The sequence below is a fragment of the Rhinolophus sinicus genome, chromosome 14, assembly GCF_057876585.1.
Source record: "Rhinolophus sinicus isolate RSI-liver-muscle chromosome 14, RSI-T2T, whole genome shotgun sequence".
Taxonomy (NCBI): Eukaryota; Metazoa; Chordata; class Mammalia; order Chiroptera; family Rhinolophidae; genus Rhinolophus; species Rhinolophus sinicus.
In genome coordinates, this window is record NC_142514.1 from 39,281,193 (window position 1) to 39,299,407 (window position 18,215).

At 35.4% G+C, this 18,215-nt stretch overlaps 1 protein-coding gene across 2 annotated transcripts in view; it reads right to left on the minus strand.

Moving 5' to 3' along the window:
- USP24 (ubiquitin specific peptidase 24) overlaps positions 1-18,215 on the minus strand; it is a 129,266-nt gene that overhangs the window by 26,986 nt on the left and 84,065 nt on the right. For both annotated transcript variants that reach the window (XM_019742818.3, XM_019742816.3), the window contains exons 39-54: positions 15,217-15,278; positions 12,826-13,017; positions 11,733-11,850; positions 9,400-9,544; positions 8,264-8,383; positions 7,494-7,619; positions 6,769-6,867; positions 5,767-5,849; positions 5,253-5,394; positions 4,905-5,024; positions 4,282-4,502; positions 3,811-3,935; positions 2,598-2,739; positions 1,971-2,121; positions 912-1,007; positions 159-262 (exon numbers count right to left, since the gene is read on the minus strand). In XM_019742818.3, coding sequence (XP_019598377.2) covers positions 159-262; positions 912-1,007; positions 1,971-2,121; positions 2,598-2,739; positions 3,811-3,935; positions 4,282-4,502; positions 4,905-5,024; positions 5,253-5,394; positions 5,767-5,849; positions 6,769-6,867; positions 7,494-7,619; positions 8,264-8,383; positions 9,400-9,544; positions 11,733-11,850; positions 12,826-13,017; positions 15,217-15,278 — 2,046 coding nt within the window. The remainder of the gene's footprint in view (positions 1-158; positions 263-911; positions 1,008-1,970; positions 2,122-2,597; positions 2,740-3,810; positions 3,936-4,281; positions 4,503-4,904; positions 5,025-5,252; positions 5,395-5,766; positions 5,850-6,768; positions 6,868-7,493; positions 7,620-8,263; positions 8,384-9,399; positions 9,545-11,732; positions 11,851-12,825; positions 13,018-15,216; positions 15,279-18,215) is intronic.

The window sequence follows — 18,215 nt, forward strand, 5'->3', positions numbered from 1 at the left end:
CCTTAAAGATAGGAGCCATGTCTTAATCATCTGAAAATATTAGGTAGTTGTCATCAACTACCTAAAAAAATGTCTTGAAAAGCTAAATTTATAAATCCAACTTTAACTGAATTAATCAGTGCTTTTTGCCACAACAATCAAAACATATCACTTCTTACCTGAGTTTTTTCTTTGTCCGCAGATAAGTTTGAAAAAGGAATTGAATGGCAAGTTGTAAGCTCACTTTTGCCATGCAAGGATAGTATGGATGCTTTAATTTAGTCTGAGAGAGAGGAAAAAAAAAGAGAGGATATTTTTCATAGAAGTTTTATTGATTATTACACATTGTTATGACAAAATACTAATAAGAAAAGTCCAGCCAGTTCATTATAGAAAATGTTCTAGTTAAACTTTAGAAAAGGTTAATAAAGCCATATTCTTCATTTCTTTTATGAAGCCCTCTCAAAGTTGAGTCTTTAAACCACAGGATGTTAAGTAATCTATTAATAGATTAAGAAAATTTTCCCCTTAGCAGATTATAATCATGGTAGACAAGAAAGAGAAATACTTGGAAGTTAATCTTGAGTCTGGTAATGTCTGATTACAAATTAGGAAAAAATTAATCTCCACAAAGCCCAATATGCACTGACATCACTTCATGGCTACTCGTAGATTTGTTACCAAATTTAAACAAGAGCACTTAAAAAAGCCAGTACGTGGAAACCCACACCCATTCACAATCTGCATCATACATTCTGAACACTGCCTGAATTTTATTATCAGCCAATAAGTGACACATTTGTGGAAATTTTCTTTTTCCATCTAATCTAAATGTTAATTGAGAGTGAGCATGAGTCACTGAATGTTTAGCTGAGTGATATTTAACTATAATTCTTTCTTATTTCTTTAGTAATAATTCAGTTAGCACTTACAGCATTCAATGAAGCTAGAGATAAAACAAAACTGAAATAATCACTACTGTACACATCTCTATTCTTCATAAACTTGAGGTTTTCATCTCTCACCATCTACAAGAGAAAATTAATAATTATTTTTTAAAAAGGGGTAAAACATTTAACATGTGGAAGACATTTTAGTGACACCTTAGGTAAAAAGGGTTTATAGAAACCCGCTCTCAAACTTTGAATTTTTAAAAAGGAGAGAAGAAAATCTTCCTTTCAAATATAAGACGCTGTAAAAAGGTGAATTATTATTCATTAAAGCAAACACTTTTGGGAAATTTAGGAAAACTACCATGTGAAGGACAACTGAATTTTAACCTATTATTTTGGCTAGGAAGGGACAGACAGACCTTTCTAAGTACAACTAACTCCACGCTTTCCTTGTACCAGATGGCTTCATTTTCTTTCTCTTAATGAAAGGTTCCACATTTTTCTTAAATTCTCTGGTTCTGGTTATTCAGCTTTTGATTAATGTATAAAGTCTGGACTGGGTAGTCAGACAGTTTGAATTTAAATCCTGGCTCTGTGACATAGGCAGGTCATTTCTGCTTCTCTGAGTCTCATTTTTTTTCCATCTGAAAATGGAAATAAAACCTGCTACTTCACATGAGTGTTTTAAGAATTAGAGATTTGTGTAAAGCATGCAGCACAAAATAGGTGTTCAATAATGAATGGTCATCATTACCATATTAGTTTAGCCCCAGGTTATGAACCTTAACTTATTTTTCTCTCCAAGTACAGTAAGTTAATTTCAGCAGTGTGCTCCTTTCCTGCCCACTCCCTTCCCTGTTTCTCTGCAGCTGTCACAGTCACACAGCAGGTCAGTGACGGTGCTGCTCAATCTTGAGTCTGCAGCCATATCTGTGACGCGGTACGTGAAAGATTCATGCCACAAGGCGGGTAAGACGATGTGGCACTAGAGGTATGGCTAAGTCCACAGGAAGGCTGGCGGCAGTACTTCTGGATGTGCAAGATAGAGTCTGACACTTATATGGATTTCTTCCTTAGAATTTTTTATACATTTCTTACCTGGTATATTCGAACAGGCATTTTTTCCACAAACAGTCCTTTCTTCTCGCCTTTTTTAACCAGCTTGGTTAGAATAGAGAGCCGGTCATTGTTAGGTCTATGGGGCCGAGGTGATGACTGAGGTGAAATTTCTGGTGAAGATGGTGCTGACCTAAGAGACAGAATCAGAAAACTATCTGTCTCGTATAAAGTGGCTGCTGTTTCAGTTGTTGCTATAACCTTACATACCTACATAAACAGGGTACTAGACTTAAAAATAGATTGCATACTTTCCTGATTCAATATATTAAATGCAAATTCACAGAGAATAGGATTAAAAAACACTTTCTGACAGTGCTGGCATAGTACTCACTGTACTTTGAACATAAGGTATATTCAATAAATGCTCAGATTAAAAAAAATTCAGTTCTAGAATGAAATAACTTATATGGCTTTTTCTAAATACAAAATAACTTCTTGCCAAGAAATAATGACCAAGTAGTAATAAAAGGAAAAGGATAGAGTGATTGACTTATTTTCTTTTTAGACTCTCTTTATCTTAGCGAATTACCTTTAAATCCCAAAGAGTATAGATTACAATATCACCTACTGAAATCGCACAGCAAATTACACAGAAAAGAAACTCACAGAGAGAGATCCTCAGCTTCCTGCCGAACAACGCTGACTCGACTTTTCTTTGGTAACACTGGGGAGTTCTGATCAGATACTCTTTGGTAGAAGAGCATATAGGCATTCCAGTATCTTCGGCGAACATCAGTATATGGGTTTGCTTTATAACAAGACATTAAGAAAGAAGTCTTTGTAAACAAAAAGTTTTCTTGTCTTGACAATCTAAAACAAAGGACCCATAAATTCAGCAAGTAACTACTTATTAAATTTGTTAAATGCAGGATGTAAGTAAACTGTGTGTCTTTTTAAAGCACTGCACAGAAGTACTCATAAGGTGATATAGATGGGCAGGGAGTAAGGGAGTTTGCCAGTAACAGGGTAAAGGCAAGAAGGTAAATATTCCTAGGCAAGTCTAAATATAATCAAAAGGCAAGTAGCGTTTCAAAATAATCTCTGTGGCACAGGATGTGATTCTACTTGGCCTCACTTACCCATTTCTGGATAGAACAGCCAAATCTAGGTCAATTTTGGCAATGATACTATATTCAACCATTAAAGGTTACTACCATTAGATGCATGACTACCATGATATGGTATCAAAATACAGTGAATCTAATATAGCGAGAAATTTTAAAATGCCCCCAGAATATTTCAAAATCAGGTTTCAGAAATGCTAAGGTCTCTGTGAAATGTTTGTTCTTCAAATAGCAAATTCTGGATGGGTTTTGTGATGTATTTTTTCTCATATTTTTGTCTCTTGGGGGTGGGGGTTTTGGAAAAATTCCTTCGTTTGCCACACTGAGTAATAAATATGGTTTTAAAAACACAGGTGCTAGAAATGTCTTCTCTAATTAATCAACCTCTATATAAGTGAAAAGGAAATTTGAAAATTTTAGTGGCCAACTACCTCTTTTGAACTTTTTTTAAGGTTGAAATTTTGCTTTCATTAGTTTCTCTTTGATTTTCATTTCTTCCACTTAACTTACTCCCAACCCTGTTCCCTTACCCTAGGCTGTTGTAAGGAATTATTTAAAAAAATTTGTGTAATCAGCTTGCACATTTTCACTCTGGCTATCAGAGTTCATGGGTCTATACATAGCTAGAGCAGCAGTATGTAAAAAGAATAAAATTCATTCTATTTTTATGCAAAGAATACTGCTTCCAATTTGATAGAAAATTATAAATTAAAAAAAAAGAAAATCATGGAAAATAGCCATTTGTAAATACTTACTTTGATCATAAACTTTTGGTCTATATTCTCCTCCAAAGCATTCATACTCCAGGGTCTCATCATTTAGGTCAAATTCTTCTATAACTGTGTCATTAAATTTATACCACTTTCCTTTTCCACATCCCCTAGAGCCCAGAGATGAAACAACAATTTTAAGGTTAAAAAACAAACATCCCCATCCCCAGCATTTCTCTCTTTGTATTGTCTACAAATACAGCAGGTGATTACATTTGAGAACACCTAGGAAAAATTTAGTAACAGTTATTTTAATTTCTAAAACAACTTTTCAAATTGAAGGGGTAAAAACAGTTACAATAAGTTTTAAAAATCCAATATGAAATAAGATCAGAGAGCAATGCAAAAGCTTCTTTACACCATAATAAGTGTGGGTGATAAGGTGGGGCAGGGGGAGCAGAGGAGAGACTACTGGGGGGGGGGGCAGAGTGAGGGTCTGGGGAGAGAAGCCCTTACCGCCTATCCTTGATAAAGGAATAGTAGTGGCCCGCGTGTGCCTGCCCACTGTGTACAATGACGCCGACAAGTTCATAGTTTTCTGTGAGGGCAACTTTTTTTCGTGGGGATCCTCCACCTCCCTGATCCATACTTCGCCCATTTTCACCAACTTCAGCAGACGAATCTTGGCGAGCCATTCCTGAAACTGTGTAAGGCTCCATGTTCAACATCCAGGGAAACTATTTGAAAGCAAAAAGAACACATTGATGTGAATCAGTAACACTTACTGCCACACCCAATTAATTTAAGCGGGGACTGTCACCTCTCCAACTTAAATACAAAATCTCAGGGTGGCTCACAAGTCTGGGAAAGTATAAGAAACCTCTTGTTTGAACATTAAGGAAAGCATTTTATGTCACAGCTAACATTAGCATGCCTTCTAGAAAGGAGGGTTATTGTTTACTGGTAACACTATATAGTTCCACAAGTAATAGCTGCTTAAGACAACGGGCTGCGAACTCCTCAGAATGCTGACATCATAGCCTTTCATAGTTTAAATGAAATCGGAAAATATGAAAAGGAAACAGTGAGAAGGGACTAAGGTAGTAATAATTATAGAACTTTTAGGAAAAAGAAATTACCCTTATCTGTTCATCGTATTTAATGGAGCGTCCACTCTCCCAGTCAAATCCAAATCTCATTAGGTGAATGACCAAGACACTAGGCAAAGACTTAATACATGTCCTTTTCACTGTTATTCTCTAAAGAAAAGCAAAACCAAATTATCTCCTTGGAAAAAATAAAGCAGTCATGTAATTAATACAAAGGTCATAGATTTCTAGAGGCCTTCCCATCCACGAGAATATAAGTAATGACATAGTCTAACAGAAGTAACAACAGGAGCTTAGTGTTGATCTTACATTAAATCTAAAGACAAAGGCTATGAATGACAAATTAATTTTGTTTTTTAACAAGGGCAAATGTAATACCTTTTCTTTGCACTTTTCACAGTAATATGCATTACTTCCCTCTAGAACTTCTCCTCTAACAAACTGGTCCAAAGAAATTTCCAAACTCTGACAAGAAGTAACTCCTAGATTGAGAGCCATGAAAGCTTCCTCTCGTTCATATCTGATTAGGAAATAATGAAAAAACAATGATCAACAATGAAATTTAAAAACTTTGAAATTATCACAATACCCAAGATTAACAGAGAACAATATTCACAACCAGTGAAATTAACAATACCTTTCTTCATCTTTTAAAAAGTACACAACCAAATAAAAATACCAACTTTTGACAATTCAGAGTTGCTTAAAATGATGAATTTCAACAAATTTTAGAAATTGAAAGCAAAAAAATGTATTTCAATAAACATTTATAGATCCACTGATATATCTGTAGGTGTAAGTCTCTCAACAAACACAAAATTCACAGCTGACTAGAAGAATCATTTAACAATAATGATAATTGTTTGTTTATATCACTGGTATCTTCACTAACCTGTGAGGACAGTCTTTACAGATCTTCTGATCAGAATAGATGCCCTGAAAAGTATTCTTAAAAATTTGGTCTCTCCCCAATTTCTGTTGGAATAAAAAGTTTAAATTTTAGTTGATCTCCCTAGAATTTATAGGTTGTTTAATACAGAGTTTTATTTAGACCCATGCTAAAGCACAGATGTCAATTTCACCACCAAAATAAAATGAGTCATTTTGGTAGTTTAACCTGGGAAATAATGGAAGGATGATAACCCCTTAGACTCACTGTCAGAGTAATGCAAATAACCAGAAGAGGAGAAAGCGTCAGTCACAGCTGATCACAATGACAGCCTTCTCTGTGATAATTCTGAATCCCTCTCCTCATGCTACAATTACCAAGTTAGTAGCGACTCTCCATAATCTTTTCTCTTTTTTCTTGTAGAAATGATATTATATAAGTTATTTTAAAAAAGAAGTGGATACATTGTACCTACTGATGAGAGGAGAGGCACATGTTGTCTGTGATGGGAGGCTGTCTGTAACTTAGAAGGCAATACCATTTAGGTAGTTTGTCACATGTTTTACTGTGTAGAGGTAGAAAGCTTTGGATTTAAACATTACATCTTTTTAATCTGTTCCTTTTGTCCTCTTTGACAAAGCAAGACTGCTCTGCACGGGGCCGTCAGTTTATCAGTGATTACAGCCCTTACTTATCAGTGATTACAGGCCAGGTTACTTCAACGCATATAAGTGAGAGTATGTAGATACAAATGGTTGTTATTATGGAGTACAGACTAATAATTACATACTTTATCAAGGATTAGATGAATTAAGAAATCTTTAATTTTAGAGATCTGCATTTATTTTGATGTTCAAACCCAGAAGAAATGATATATAGTTATGGTATTGAAGATGATCAATTTCTGACTAGTCAGTTTTACAGTGATCCCAAATGCGAAACCACTGTTCTCATACTACAGAGTCTGATGGGTTTGGGTTAGAGTGAAAATGAAACTTTTTCTACCTTAAGATATTCATCCATCTGATCAATGAGACTAGTGAAGAACTCATACGCGTCCTGTTGTTCTCTCACATAAAGTTCTTTGTTCCACATCTTGAAAATCTATGTAACAAGAATTAAATATGTTGGTAAAGGAAAAGTAGCAATTTCTGAATATAGTAGAAAAAGAATGTGAAGGAGCACTTAATCTTTCTAAAAACCAAGTCTGCTATTAGGATGTAGAAGTTTTTACTGAAGTAAGATGAGCGTTATGTTCTGCCATCTATGCTTTTCCATGGTCCCTTTGTAATCACAAGTCTGAAACCATACGGGGTGAGACCTAAGGCCATGAAGGGGAAAACACAAGGTACTACTCCTCCTGTGAAACATAGTAAAGCAATGTTAAAAAAGAATGTTCTTTATTTAGAGGCATTCATGAAACTGGCATAGGTACAGAGGAATGATCTGAACAAATATTTCAAATAGCAAAAGTAATAATCATGAAAAATATTCAAAATAATTAAGATTAGCAATTCCCTAGAAATTATAAATGACTATTTTCAACATTGTAATAATTTGAAATCAAGGAACAATTTCAATAAGAATGGTATAAACAATTTTTTTATAGGTTCTTGGCAATGGGATTAGTGTAGAATTAAAGACAAGAGACAATTATCACTAGAGAAAGAATGTAGCCAAACTCCAAATATCTAACATCTTTAAACCTGCAGAGTTACTGAATAAAATACCTTCCAGAAGTTCTCAGGTACGTAATACTGCAGCTTGCTCTCCATCAAATGCCCAAAGAGAGACTGCACTTGATAGAATACACTGTCATCCGGATTGTCCATATCATCATCCACTGAAAGTAATGCCTAAAAAGAAACAAAAAGTATTAAGTTAGAAATATGTACCTGCTTTACAGCACACTTTGATGTACATGCACTGAGTATACATATTGTTCTTTTAGAATGCTATGTATGTTTAAATGCAACTGTAACTGCGTCTATTTAGTGTCAGTATTTTTCAGCTGGTGTAATCATGAGCAAATTATCTTTGAGCCTCTGCTGGATTATGAAAACCTGGAACTAGTAATACTAGGATCTCTATAAGAGGTAAGTGTGACATAATAACACATAGAATACTCTCAAAACTATTTACTGCTTGATCACAAGCTACTACTATATTATTATAAAGTGCTGATGATAGAGCCTAAATATTTCTAACATACTAAAAATATTAGTAATTTTATGAAATAGAATTTGAGAATAACTTAGGAGTTCAAAAATCACATTAGGTCAAATCCATTTGTCAAACAGGCAGCCTATTACCTCAGTAGATTTATAAAAATGTGTGACTATAAACAAATATTGTCTATACATATTTCAGAAGCCACTAAAGTATCCCTAAGTATGTCTAGTTTTAGTAAACCCCCAAATGCACTACATGAATGTGGAACAATTTTCAGGCAATGTACACATTATTTATCACACGAAACAGGAAAGAGAAAGGGAATCACCTCAGGGAGACCAGGCTGCATATACAGCTGCTGGAAGACTGCGTTCATGTAGCAAGTAGCGCCACCATTCCTCAGCCCCACAAACCCTGCACTGGACCTGCTGTCCACTGGGGGAAGGTACTAGGAAGGAGAGGGGGAGAAACAGGAAAGAGAGAATTAGTATCTCTGCCACCAACACACCTCCTCAGAGCTATATGAGACGTCTGAGACGGAAAGGATATACTCACACATTTACCCATCCAGTGTTTTATGAGTCATTGTAGCAAAACCTACGTTCATGAATTACCTCTTCAGATGCTCATACAATTATAAATGACTATTGTCTCAATGCTTCTTTTTAATTCATGAAGTACTCAACATATAGTAGGTATTTGTTTATTCATTATGTACTCATGCATTCAGTCACTTGATTATCACTCAATAAATATTTAATAAGAGCCTATATGTGCCAAAAACTGTGCCAGAGATACACGAGAGAACAGAAATGTACTTGGTCCCTGATCACAAGGAGCTTACAATCTGGTAAGGTAGACAGGCATTTATTAAGTAAATATACTAATATATTTACAAATTGAGGTGGAAGTCTGAAAAAATAAAAAACAACAGGGTTATATGAAGTGTTTACTATGAAGAATCCTAACCAGCTGGACAGCCGAGGCCAATACTACCAAACACGTGGGTTCAAGGAGCCGATTTTCCCGATTTCTTTACCAGCTTTTCTTGGGATTCAGTAATGGGAAAGCGAAAAAAATTCCTGAGAACAGGCGGGAATTCCCGCCTGGACCCCTGACTGTGACAGAGCCAATGTTTGAGTTTGCACTGTGGCAAGTATAAACTTAGTAAAAACAAAACAAAACAAAAAAATGGTTAAAATGCTACTTTTCATTGACAGTAATTACCAACCAACTTGAAAAGGTCTCCCCTTTAATTAATTAAAAGGATACCATTTAGTAAGATACTACAGTGTACTAGTATAATACACTGTAGATTATAGTTGATTTGAGTATGTCAACACAATAAGCAAAAGAGTAATATAGACTTTATCTGTGATTAGGATAATGCAAACATAGTTTTAAAACTGTATGTTTAAGAGATCATTCTGAAAAAATTAAGCGCAGCAGGGTCTAGAAACTTACATCAAACTCCTTGGTAAGAGCAGGGTCAGGTTGATGATGCATAGAAAGTAGTTCTTTTGTAATAATTTGGAGATTTGAAGGTGAGCTATCAGCCAACATTACAAGGACTTCATAGGCTGCCAATCGGCTATTCACTGTACTACACCTAAAAACAAAAACCGTAAGTCAATTCAACAGTGAATAATCTACTTAAATTGATCATTAATCTAAACCAACATTTGAAATGAAAGTATCAGAGCTGCAATTCCTCAAACAAAGTTAAGTCAGGTCTGAAGGCAGAGCTCTAGTACATCTAGTGGGCAGTGCTTACTTAACACAGGAAGAGGCCATGAATAGTGGAGATTAACATGGTTTGGAGCTAGCTATCTTCCTGGCCTCATGGTAGCAAAATATTTCACATATGATTCTGGAGTTTCCTTATCTAAGGGATGGATCAGCAAAAATGGAGGATAGAAAAATAGAGTCTGAAAATTTTACCAAAACCACAACATGGGAATAACTGTCTTTCAATTAAAGTTGGTAGCAATAATGGGTTTTGTAGATATCACCCTGAAATTCAAATATCTAAATGGCAGAAAAAGAAAGCGATACAAATAAGGATAGATGCCTGTAAACATCTTATACGTGCCTGTGGATAAAAAAATTCTTCAAGGACTAATTAACTTTCCATTTTGCTGATAAGATGGAGATAAATACACAGTTTGCCCAATTTGTTTGAAATGACGACAAACAATAACTAGCAAGCATTCTGCAGGAAACTTAGAGGTTTCTTACACTGCTCACCTTTAACAGAAATCATTTTGGGGATAAACAGTAATTTCTCACTGTCACCTATGCCAACCTTGCAATACTGAGATCACAGGTTAGGAAGGATACACAGAAAAGAGGACATCCAACCTCTGAGAGAGACACGTATGGAGCGCTGGAGCTGTGTTCAAGAGGGGGCTGTGGAGCTCCTACGTCAGCACTGTGTGAGGCAGAGGACAATGGCCATAGAGTGTGCACTGTCCTTTGCTTCTTATCGGGACTTCTGGGTTGCAAAGGATAGGTAAAGAACAGGAGGTACCATACACACAGGCTAAACATTAACATGTTCTCTTGTTAGTGTGATAGAAGAATATATTTCTTGTACAAAGAGCTTCTGTGTAGTTTAAATCTCTTTCTGGCTTTAGGGTTTAGTTTAGGTGGGAAAAGGCTGGGAGTCACTGAGCTAAATGGACACCATTCAGTCTACTGGGGATAGAAGAAACAAAATGTTTCTTTTTCCATCCAAGGCATTGTACATGATTAAAAAACAACTTCTTGTGGATGGAAGTATTACTTTTAATAAATATAAAGGAAGGATTCATCAATAAAAATTTCAGTAGAACTGAAGATTTATTTTTTCTGTTCACTGAAAATTGAAATACTCATGTATTTCTACTGCTTTAATAATAAAAGACTCCCACGGAGCTAGCACCAAAGCTTCCAGAACAATACTGGGGCAGGGGTGAGGATGGAAGCCTGAGGTACACCCTAAGAGGATTAATGAAGGTTTATTACCTAAAACAGATTTTGCTAATAAGAATTCTCTAAATAGAGCTATAGTCATACATAAGACACCTCTTAAGATTTCATAAAATATTGCTTATTATATTTCATTAACCACTGAAAGTAGGGGGACATTTTTTTCACTGGTTAAATATGAAATCCTCAGTTTCTTCAGGATTACTCAATTAACTTTAGTTTTCATGAGAAAAGAACAAAGTAAGTTAGATTCAGAGCAAATACAATGGCAGCTGGTAGCTGCTTCCTTCTATTTCCAAGAGTATAAACATCACCCAAGTGGGGTCAGCATTACAAAAGGATCTTCCAAAATTCCACCTACAGAAACTGATACAAAATTCGATTCTAAAATTACCACCGTAATCAATCACTAACAATGACACAGTCAATACTCAGCAAATCACAAGATTCATGCACTAAAGCATGTACGCTTTTCTCTTAGAAGGAACCTCCAAGACTCCGAGTCTATTTACTTTCACTTTGGACATAATTTTTACAAGCTCAGTTTATCCTGGAATTTGTTACTGACCAAGTTAACCATGTTATTACTTACTCTTCTATTCTGATGATAAGAATGGTTCCAGCATACTTGCTCAGCACTTACTATGTGCCAGGCAGACTTTATCCTAGGACTCTTTACATGCATTTCTTTATATAGTGGATAATATCTTATAAGCTATGCACACTCACAAGATGGAAGACAAACTCCAAGTTAAGAAAATCTTTTGGGACTAAAGTTTCGAATTAGAATTTTTACCAAAACTGAACACAACGTGCATTTTCCATACTTTGGATGAAAGTCCTGTTGACTGATGGCGGCACTGCCAGCTGGAGAATGACTATTTAAAATAATTCTAGAAGCTCGGAAAAGGAAGTCATCTAACAATGGTTTAATGAGTGATGAACCTGGAATAGAGCATAATATTCATGTTGAGGATGAACACATATTTTAATTCAAAGACCCTGTCTTGCACTTTCGTACCAGAGCAGCAAAGGCACCCAAGGCCACCCAATGGCAGGGCATTCCATTTAATTTGATGCTACATTTTTAAGCACTTGGAGCAGAAGTGTGGGGATGGGTGGCAGAGTCAGGGGACAGGATACAAAGATCGACAAGTGAGGGTACCATCCTGTATGAGTTTACAAGAGTAAAAGGAGTCCAAGTTTCACTTTAGAAACACAAATGCCAAGAATACCACAAGGCAGAATGGTTTCAGTGGATAACTAATTCTTAATTTGGGCATGGGGGAGTCCATGTAAGGGTTTTGAAAATTTTAAAATCTTGCCTTCTTTAAGTAAAAATGATTTGCCCTTCTCACCCTGGTTTAGAATCACTCTTTTCTATGTATCTCCAGGAACATTTTTATAGAAATAAATTTTTATAGAGCTTAGTTTGTGTGATAAAAGTGATAATTAATGTTTTGATTTGTTTTCTGACTATCCTTATAATACTGAATATGCTTTTACAAATTACATGTGTACCCCAGGAGACTCATATGTACATCATCCAGGGGTGGTGATTGGGGGCTACCTCCCCAGATAAAAATTACCCTTAAAAGAAGTAAGATATACAACAGATTGTATTTTATAAAGTATATAATGGCAGAAAGAGAAAAACCTACTTTGAATTATAATTTTTACTTGGTATTAAGAAGTTCTGTGATTCAACTGTTTTGAACACTATAAAATTCTCTATGCAGTTTAATGACATAGGTAAAATACACCTTAAATGTGTGAGCCACTAACATTTCAGACAACTTTCTATTGTCAATTTTCTATGGAACACTGAGCACCTATCCCATTTTCCCAATTACACACAATACTATGGCAATAGCTGAGAATGAGGTATTCTGTCACATGGTAAAATAAAGCAATAATTACCAAGCATTTCCTTTTCTGTCCCGCAGAGTGAAAGAAGGGTCTTTATGAGCCGTAAGTGCCCTGCCAATAAGATGTTGTCTGCTTCACTGGTCTCACATTCAGCTGTGCGATTAGGTTCAAAGTTCTCCAGCCAAGTGATCTCGTCCTCGAGCATGGTAGCTGGGCTGATTCTTAACTGATCCATTTCTGAAGCTAAGAAGGAAAAAAATCCATTTCTAAGAAAGAATGATTTCCCTTCATAAGAGTCAGAGTAAGGTAAGCAGTCAAGTCCCAATCTTTCACTTCACAAATCTCAAAAATACCCTCATCAATAAATAGCAGGCTGTGGCTGCTGCCCACAGGACTGTGAAGCTCATGCATATTTATTCCTTCCCTCACCCACTCTCGGTCATAAACCACACATATGTTGAGTGCCTCCTCTGTGCGGGTCACTGTGCAATATGCTGGGGATAAAAGGTAAGGGAGACAATCCTTGTTCCAGAGAAGCTCCTGGTTTGGTGGGTGTTAGCAGATGTCCCAGGAACAAACCCTTCTAGAGAAGGAAGGAATGGAGGGGTGAGGCGAGCCAGCGCTCCCGCAGTGTAACCCAAGCCCAGAGAGGTGGACTTCTGCAAAGGAGAGAGGTCAACAGCAGAGCAGCAGGTTTCCAAACAATGAGCTAAACTCTGGGAATTAGTCTGACCTTTTGTAAGAAGTATTTCACTTCCCTCCAAACAAAGATTAAAACAAGATTTCATATTGGGAATTGGAATTGGGGAGGAGAGGAGGAGGATTGTGCACTACTGCCACTGCACTACAGCCACGAGTAAGCGGGGTCCCGGATGGTTAGGTACAAAGGGGATACTTCAGGGTCAGCCAGAGCTGGACTGGCACCGGATATGAATCCTGTCTCTATCACTTACTCACTGTGTGTCCTTGTCTCCTTATTTGTAAACAAAGCTAACATCTGCACTGTCGGTTGCTATGTGTAAAGTACTTAGCATAGGCACTGGGACATAGAAAATACTCCAAAATGGCAAATACTGCTTGTTTCAAGACATATTCCCACCCTGTTTTCAACATCCCAATAAGGGATCCTGGGTCCCTCATTTGATACTCAATGACACAGGGAAGCTCTACATTAATAACTTGTTCACGCATTCTGAAGTATGTGTATACCAACTCAAGTCTAGTCCTCAAGAAGCAAAGCAGAATACCCTCTCCAAGTCCAAGCCAGAGAGCAAAACCTTGCTGGCTGCTGCCCAATTTTCCCTGGAAGCCTGGTTGGAAAATGCAGTATTAGGCTAGACTGTTAGACGGACATGTAGTCCATCCACTTCTCTAGACACAACAGGTCTTATCCTTGTGTCAGGACATACACTCAGACTACGCTATCTTAGGCTCCAGCAAAACCAATGTCACTGCGCTGCTCAGAGCATTGTGTCCTCAGCCTTCAGGAGACACTTAGGAAACCGATACAGGCATTTGCCTTGGAGATGCTGCTGAGGCTTACTCGTCACTGTGTCTTCATGTGTCCATTATATCTGGACCTTTGGATGAAGTTTCTTTTAGGTCTAAGTGCTGGCAAAAATATTTGCTTCTTTTGAGAAACCATTCTGTTTCTTCTTCTAGGGTACTGAGAACAACCAACCATACACTGTTTCCTTTATATGTCTGTCCTCCAAAAATCTCACATCCAAATTCTGACTGTGGGCAGCTTTATAGCCCACATATATGCAAGGCATTTTTTCCCCCTTCTGGCCTTCACGTTCTTTTCCAATTAATATTTTTGTTGATTCTCATTTTTATTTTATTTATTTCCTCGTAAGCGAAAGCAAATCTTTTGGATAAAGGGTGGGAAATAAACTAACAAACTCTTGAACAACTAAAATTTACACAGAGCACTACAACATACATTTGCATTATATAAGAGAAAGTACAGATGATTAAAATCTAAACACTTTAACAACAGAATTTCTAACAATATTTCAATCATCTAACACTAACTAACTGACTTCTATCACTCACTTGTACTACTATCAAAACACCTCAATAGAAATTCCCTCTTTCCTTTAATGAGCAACCTTTAAAATTGTCAGAATTGACTATACTAGAGAGAAAGACTCTTCCTGATAGTTTGGTATCAGTGTAACGATACATGAGCCTTTGACAACTTCTAAAATCAATAAATCTCTACACATTAATAGTTGGGTATATAACAGGAGAACAGATAACTGGCACATGGGTTTACATGCTATTTTCAGGAAAATAAAATTCAACTTCAAATAATCATTATAATCTCACTTATAGCTGAGATACATTAAGTCAGACTTAGAAATGTCCATTTGGCTTTCTTTTCTACTCCTTCTCACCCCTTCCCCCTACACAAATCAAAGTTAGACATTTACTTACTTGTCAGATCATCTAATAATTGGCACCTCAGATCAAAATACTCCATACATTGAGATAATAGTCTAAAAAAGGATAGATTTCAGTTATTAAAAGAGAGGCTGATGTGAAAATAAAAAGCATTTTCCTTATATTAAGAAGTTCACAAAACAACTGAATAAGAGCATTTTCCTAAGCATAAAATAACTGCTTTTACATTAATATGAGTTCAATATTTTAGCAAGAGGCATACTAATGATTTTATTAGTACTGATAAAGTATAGGAATAATAGTGTAAATAGAGGAAACTTACTAAATCTATTACAGTTTGTAATGACATACATACTGATTGCATATATAATGCACCAATTACATTCATTCATTCAAAAATCAACCAATACTTACTGAGGACTATGCTTGTACATATTTTAGAGGAACAGTGAACAAAGGGGACAGACAACAAATAAAACAATACACACATATGTCAACTGGTGATAAGCGCTAAGAAGAAAAATAAAGCAGAGTAAGTAAAGAAAAAGTCCATTCTTTTATTTAAGATGATCAGTGAAGTTTTTTCTGTAATTATAGTAGTGAAGAGCACAGGTTTTAATGTCAGGTGGACCTTGGTTTTAATCCTAGCTCTACTACTTATAGCTGGATGTTCAGGGACGATTTCAGTTCCTTCGGTTTTCTAATTTCGAAGATGCTTATTAGGGTATTAAAAATAAAAATGCACATATACACAGAAACATACATAAAAGGCTCAAGGATGCACTGATGATGAGAATAGGTACTAAACCAAGATTTATGATTATTGAAAAAAGTAGGGATAATAAAACTGCCAAACACATTTGGCCATTGTGAGACTTAAATGATAAATCTATGCAAAGAATTTAACACGCTGTATGGCACACAGTCAGTCCATGGTAACTGCTATTATCATCACTACTATTACTATTAGGGAAAAAGTTTAGTACATGCTAAACTTGGGCATCAAAAAAGTTGTGAAACACAATTTTCCAAATTATAAAAACATACAAAGTTTAAGCACAATAACTTATGTTTTAAAAAATGGCTTATACCCTGTTTCCCCGAAAATAATACCTAAGTGGACAATCAGTTCTAGTGTGTCTTTTGGAGCAAAAATTAATATAAGACCCAGTCTTATTTTACTATAAGACTGGGAATATAATATAATATAACACAGTATAATATAATGTAATATATAATATAATATAATATAATATAATATAATATAATATAATATAATACCGGGTCTTATATTAATTTTTGCTTCAAAAGACGCATTGGAGCTGATTGTCTGGCTAGGTCTTATTTTCGGGGAAACACGGTATATTACAACTAGAGTCACTGATTTTACAAGACAATAAAAGGATCATCTGATTTTAGGAAAATTTTAACTAGGAAAAGTTGGGATTCTAAAGTAAAAATGTACAAGGGCAAAAAAATTTCTGTAGCTTTTAATCCAGATGTCTTTACCAGGAAAAAAATCATTTTCTGAAATTTGGTTTTACACCACTAAAATATTACTTTTCATTACCAGTAATACACAGTTAACATCTAATTCAGGTTAAATCTTGATGGTCAACTGTAACATAATTGTAAGTTTTGGCTAAATTTTTAACTTTTAAAAATCACAGTGATCTTATCTCAGAAACCAAAATCCTGACTTCTCCCTTATTTATAAATTTAGATTGTTAAAATAGAACGTTAAATGCTTCAAAATAATATTTAAGTTGAGACTTAGATATGTGGGCCAGGAATCTCCATATGTGAGAGAGTGCATGAGAACATAACAAAGGTTGATACACACACTTAATCCTGTCATGAAGACTTGGAAATCTATAAAAATATAACTCAACTCAAGGACATTCTGATGATTATATATCTTATAACTAGAAAAAATATATATTAAAAAAACTCAGAGATGGATGTGAGAAGAAATCACAAGGGAAATTAGAAAATCTTGTGACAAATGAAAACAAAAACATACCAAAAGTTACGGAATACAGCTTTCGAAAACAGTGTTAAGAGGAAAATTTAGACCTGTAAATGCTTTCATTGAAAAGAACAATCTCAAATCAACAACCTAACTCTGTACTTTAAAGAACTAGAAAAAGAACAAACTAAATCCAAAGCTAGTAAAAGTGAAGAAATAATAAAGATTACACAAATACACAATAGAAAAACAGTCACAAAATCAACAAAACCACAAGTTAAGTCTTTGAAATGAACAATTATATGACTAAGAAAAAAAGAAGACTCAAATTATTAAAATTAGAAAAGAAAATGAGGACATTACTACCAATTTTGTAGAACGGATTATAAAGACAGTACTGTGAGCAATTATACATCTGATAACCTAGATGAAATAGAAAAAGTCCTAGAAATGTAACATTTACCAAGACTGAATCAGAAAAAAACAGAAAATCTGAATAGATCTATCACTAGTAAGGAAATTAAATCAGTAATCAAAAACCTCCCAACAAAGAAAAGCTCTGGACTGGATGGCCTCATTTGTGAAATGTGCCAAACATTTAAATCAATACCAACCCTTCTCAAACTCTTTCTAAAAAAATGATGAGAAGGTTAACACTCATTCTATGAGGCCAGCATTAACTGATACCAAAGCCCAACAAAGAACTACAAGGAAACTACAGACCAATATACCTCATAAATACTGATGTAAAAATCCTCAACAAAGTACTAGCAAACCTAATTTAGCAGTATATTTAAAGGACTGTATATCATGAATGAATGGGACTGATACCTGTAATTCAAGGATGGTTCAAAATATGAAAAAAATCAATCTATATGATATACTACATTAACCAAATGAAGGAAAAAAAACCCCAATGATCACCTCATTGATACAGAAAAAAAATGACAAAATTTAATGCGCTTTAATGAAAAACACACTGAACAAACCAGGAACATAAGAAAACTATCTTAGCATAATGAAGGCCATCTAGAAAAAACCTACAGCTAACATCATACTCAAT